This window comes from Phragmites australis, chromosome 18, assembly GCF_958298935.1.
Source record: "Phragmites australis chromosome 18, lpPhrAust1.1, whole genome shotgun sequence".
Lineage (NCBI taxonomy): Eukaryota > Viridiplantae > Streptophyta > Magnoliopsida > Poales > Poaceae > Phragmites > Phragmites australis.
Genome location: NC_084938.1, coordinates 4,099,765 through 4,103,985, shown reverse-complemented (window position 1 = coordinate 4,103,985; position 4,221 = coordinate 4,099,765). Strand labels below are relative to the sequence as shown.

Here is a 4,221-nt window from a genome sequence, read left to right as displayed (position 1 = left end):
GTAATTTACGACGGAGGAAAAGATATAACAAATAAACTACTGGAGCAACAATGGGTGCCGAGCAATGTTGCTGACCACCACTACGCTTTGCACGATAAATTGCAAAACTTCTGTCTAGCTCACACATGCATGCCTAGTTTTGGGAATATAATCATGTGTATTATTACATTAATTTCCTTTTAGCTGTTGTGTATTAATTGAGTGGAGCCAATATATCTTTTCATTAGAGAATATAAGATACGATTAATCAACGGTCATCATCAGAGATTAAAATTTCATCGAAATTTTGGTGACATTTTATGAATTTTGGGAATTTTAGAAGAGAATGAAATATCTATTTTTTTTAAAAAAAAATCCTGATATGTGAGACCCACATGGTAGAGAATGAAAAATAATCAAACTTTCAAAAATTTCAGGAAATTCCCTGATGAATGAAAAAATTGTAAAATAAAATTAAAATGCCTGGTCATAATCTACCACAGCCCTTACCTCTCTGAAGTCTTAACTCACTAGTGGAAAGAAACAAGCAGCTGCCTGCATGACTGCGTCCGCCTTGACAAACGGGCATCTGCTGTCGTCGTTGCTGCCAAGCTCGATCGATCAAAGTATTTAAGGTCTTGGATGCTCTGAATCTCTGATCGATCATTTCCATTTTTCAATCACGGTACAGGCAAGGAAAACACGCAGCATATACATACATATCTGCTTTCTCGTTCTTCCCCGGCCCTCACAGGAAGCATGGCGTCGACGGCGGCGGCGGATCAGGGGGGCACGACACGGGTGGGCGACCTCCCGCAGGCCTGCCTGGCGCATGCGATCGCGCTCACCACCCCGCGGGACGCCTGCCGCTGCGCCGCCGTCTCCCCCACCTTCCGCGCCGCCGCCGACTCCGGCCACGTCTGGCGGCGATTCCTCCCCGAGGACCTAGGCCTACAGAGCCTATCCAAGACCACCAGCACCAGCAAGGAGGCCTACCTCCGCCTCTGCGACGGCTCCAACGCCGTGCCGATCAACGGCGACGGCGGCTGCAGGGTGTGGCTGGAGAGGGCGAGTGGCGCCAAGTGCTACGCGCTGTCGGCGAGGAGGCTCAGCCTGCCGTGGGATGACGGCGAGTTCAGCTGGAGGTGGACGCCTCACTCACTCTCCAGGTAATTAATTCACTTCTTCTTCTTCTTCTCAGCAAGATTTGGTTCACTTAATCAATTTTCCTGCATACATACTATGCCGCCATGCGCCGGATCGAGCTGTTCATTCTCCAAATTCAACCTACCTATGTATGATGTATCTAGGTCCAAGAAATAAAATTTGTGAGTTGTACTCGATCACGTCCAGCAAGAGTGAGGATTCTCACGTCTCCATGTATATCCGCCACTGTCGGCGACCGATATATTGATTCTAATTTTGTTGGATTAGCTAAAGGATCAATTAATCTCGGTTGCGATCTTGCGGTATCCTTCGTCGATCTTAGGAACAGTTTAGAAGAACGAGTGATTTTTCTCTGATATCTACAAGAATCAAACTGTTTCTTGTAAATCTGTGTTCTGGATGACGATTATTCGGACGGGCACGCACTTGGTTCCACGTCCCATCTTTCCAAAGCGATCAGAGAATTGTGACCAGGCGGTTCTTGACGCACGTCAAAATTAATCGTTTAATTTTTACTCAAAATTAAAGCTCGCAAGATTTTCAACGAGCCGAAGGAAAAGATGTAGAAAAAAATTGCACGCAGCGCCGTGTAAATGCAGCTACTACGAGAATTGACTAGTCACACATCAAATCAGCCACGGTGTTCAGGTCACGATTCTTCGCGTAAAAAACAACAATAATAATAATAAAGAAGACGATTAGTTCTGTTCTACGGAAGGGACCTCGCCTTATATACTGCATGCTGAAATCTTGAGGCGACAGATATGAATCCCGTACTACTTTCGATTCTAAACATAAGTCTATTTAGGTTTGTTATAAGTTAAATCTTTTAAAATTTGATCATCAATAGCTCAATAATCATATAAATTGATAATATAAAGTTGGTGTTACTAGATTCATCATGAAATATATATACCTTCATAATAAATAGCTATTTCTATTTAAAATAATATATATTTATAGATATTGTAGTTAAAGTGGGACCAGAGAAAGTCATTGTGAACTGCTTTTTCTCCAACATGTTAACTTCCCAATTGTCCTCACGTGACACGCGTCTCTGCATTGAATAATGGATGGATCCAATTGTCTTCCATCTGCTTCGATCATATATAAATATACAAATCATTAAACAATCTTATATCCTGACACGAGTTGTTAGCTTAACTACGGCTTAATTATACAAGAATATTTGATTATTTGATCTAGATCTCAAGTTGATTCATTAAGAAAGATACACTCAAAACAACATGTGTACTGGCATGCATGCAGGTTCTCGGAGGTGGCCGAGCTGGTGACATGCACGAGCCTGGACATCTACGGCCGGCTCCCGGCCGCCGCCGCGCTCACGCCGTCGACGCCCTATGCGGCGTACCTGGTGTACGACACCGCGGAGGGCCACCGCGGCCTGAGCTACCCAGACCAGGAGACTGCGGTGGCCGTGAGCGGCCGCGTCGTGGCGCGCCATGCCGTGTGCCTACGCCCCGACGACGCCGAGTCGTGCAAGTTCAGGGGCGGCACCGTAGGAGGGGGCGAGGGGACGAGGCGGCCGGAGCAGCGGAAGGACGGGTGGTGGGAGATGGAGATAGGGCGGCTGTACACCAGCGCGGCCAGGGACGGCGAGCAGGAGGTGGTGGCCAGCTTCGAGGTGCTGGGGTGGTACCCTAAGCGCGGGCTCATCATCGAGGGCATCGAGTTTAGGCCCGTCTACACTTCTAATAAGAATTCTTAATGTATGAACGGTCGATTCAAGACACGCAGATACATTGTGGGTGAGCTTTTTCATATTTCAATGTGGTGTAGCGGTAGCGTTGTAATAATGAACGACCTCGTGCATCTTACTATGCAGAGGTTAATAGAATAATCTTACTCCACCATCTAAAAAAACTTGAAGATATGTACTCATGTCTGGTGGTTTGTATTTTATGCATGCACAATTGACAGGAAGCATTTGCACAGTTAATGTAAGGAGTCGGGGTGGTATATCCCAACTTCTCGAGATCAAGATCAGTGTGTTATGAGTGTCGAAGTATAAATAATCTGTCCATCTATTCAATTTAGAATTTTTAGATCAACTAGCTTATGCATAGTACTCAATATTGAGATCATGTGTTGGTACTTCATATTTTTTTTAATTGGGGAACATAAAACAAGCGTGAGCAGGTAGCTACATGAACAGTTGGATCGAGATTGCCTATCCATCGGGTAGCCTAAAGTTGCCAGCCCATTGGACAGACCACCAAGCCTGTGGCCACCACCGGAGCGAACGAATCAGCCCAAGTACGCGGGGTGGACGCCCAAGTTAGCCCACCGCGGGGGAAATGTTCGTTTTTTTCCTCTTCCTCTTTCCTTTTTTTTTTTTAATCCTTATGATTAATTCATATATTTAAGATTTTGTGCATTCAACATTTTAAAAAACCAGATCCATCAATTTTCAAAAAATAATTTAACATTCTGGAAAACTAGTACATTTAAAATGCTGATTTTTTTTATAAGATCAGATTCAGCAGTTTGGAAAACCTACATCAACATTTTTTCAAAAACCTACTTTAACACTTTTGAAAATACAAGATTAAATATTTGAGAAAATGAATTCGAAAGTTTTGAAAAATACTTCAACATTTTTTCAAACCTCATTTGAATATTTTTGAAAATGTTTAAATATTATATTCAAAATGTTGACTAGTACATTTGAAATGTTATTTTTTTAAAAATATAAAAACAAATAAATAATATTATCATATTTGATCTTATATTGTTGCATTAATTTCAAATAACATGATGGTTCAAACGGATTTTTGAAATAGATACAGAAAAAAATCATTTGAAATTTGAGATGGCCAGGGATCTAGAGGACCCATATAAATGTGTGCCTAACAGAGATACACTATGTAAAAAAAGTTATTAGTGACAGGTCATAATCGGCATTAGTGACGGGTCTCGTACCCATCACTCTTATCGCGTCACTAATGATATGATCAAGACTACGACCCGTCACTAATGATTGAACATTAGTAATAGGTTGTAATCTTGACCCGTCATTAACGACCGATGAATATTTTTCGTATTTTTTGGACA

The 4,221-nt window shown here is 42.6% G+C and overlaps 1 protein-coding gene across 1 annotated transcript; it reads left to right on the top strand.

The window, feature by feature from the left end:
- Positions 1–559: 559 nt before the first annotated feature.
- On the top strand, positions 560–3,069 carry LOC133899248 (F-box protein PP2-B10-like). The gene is made up of 2 exons (XM_062340228.1): positions 560–1,148; positions 2,416–3,069. The coding sequence occupies exons 1-2, from the start codon at positions 739–741 to the stop codon at positions 2,873–2,875; spliced, it is 870 nt and encodes a 289-aa protein (XP_062196212.1). The 5' UTR covers positions 560–738; the 3' UTR covers positions 2,876–3,069.
- Positions 3,070–4,221: the final 1,152 nt, after the last annotated feature.

Excerpts from the sequence above, each read along its gene's own strand:
- LOC133899248 (XM_062340228.1), top strand. The coding sequence starts at position 739 with ATGGCGTCGACGGCGGCGGCGGATCAGGGGGGCACGACACGGGTGGGC. Across the intron at positions 1,149-2,415 it reads ACGCCTCACTCACTCTCCAG|GTTCTCGGAGGTGGCCGAGC; the intron begins GTAATTAATTCA and ends GCATGCATGCAG.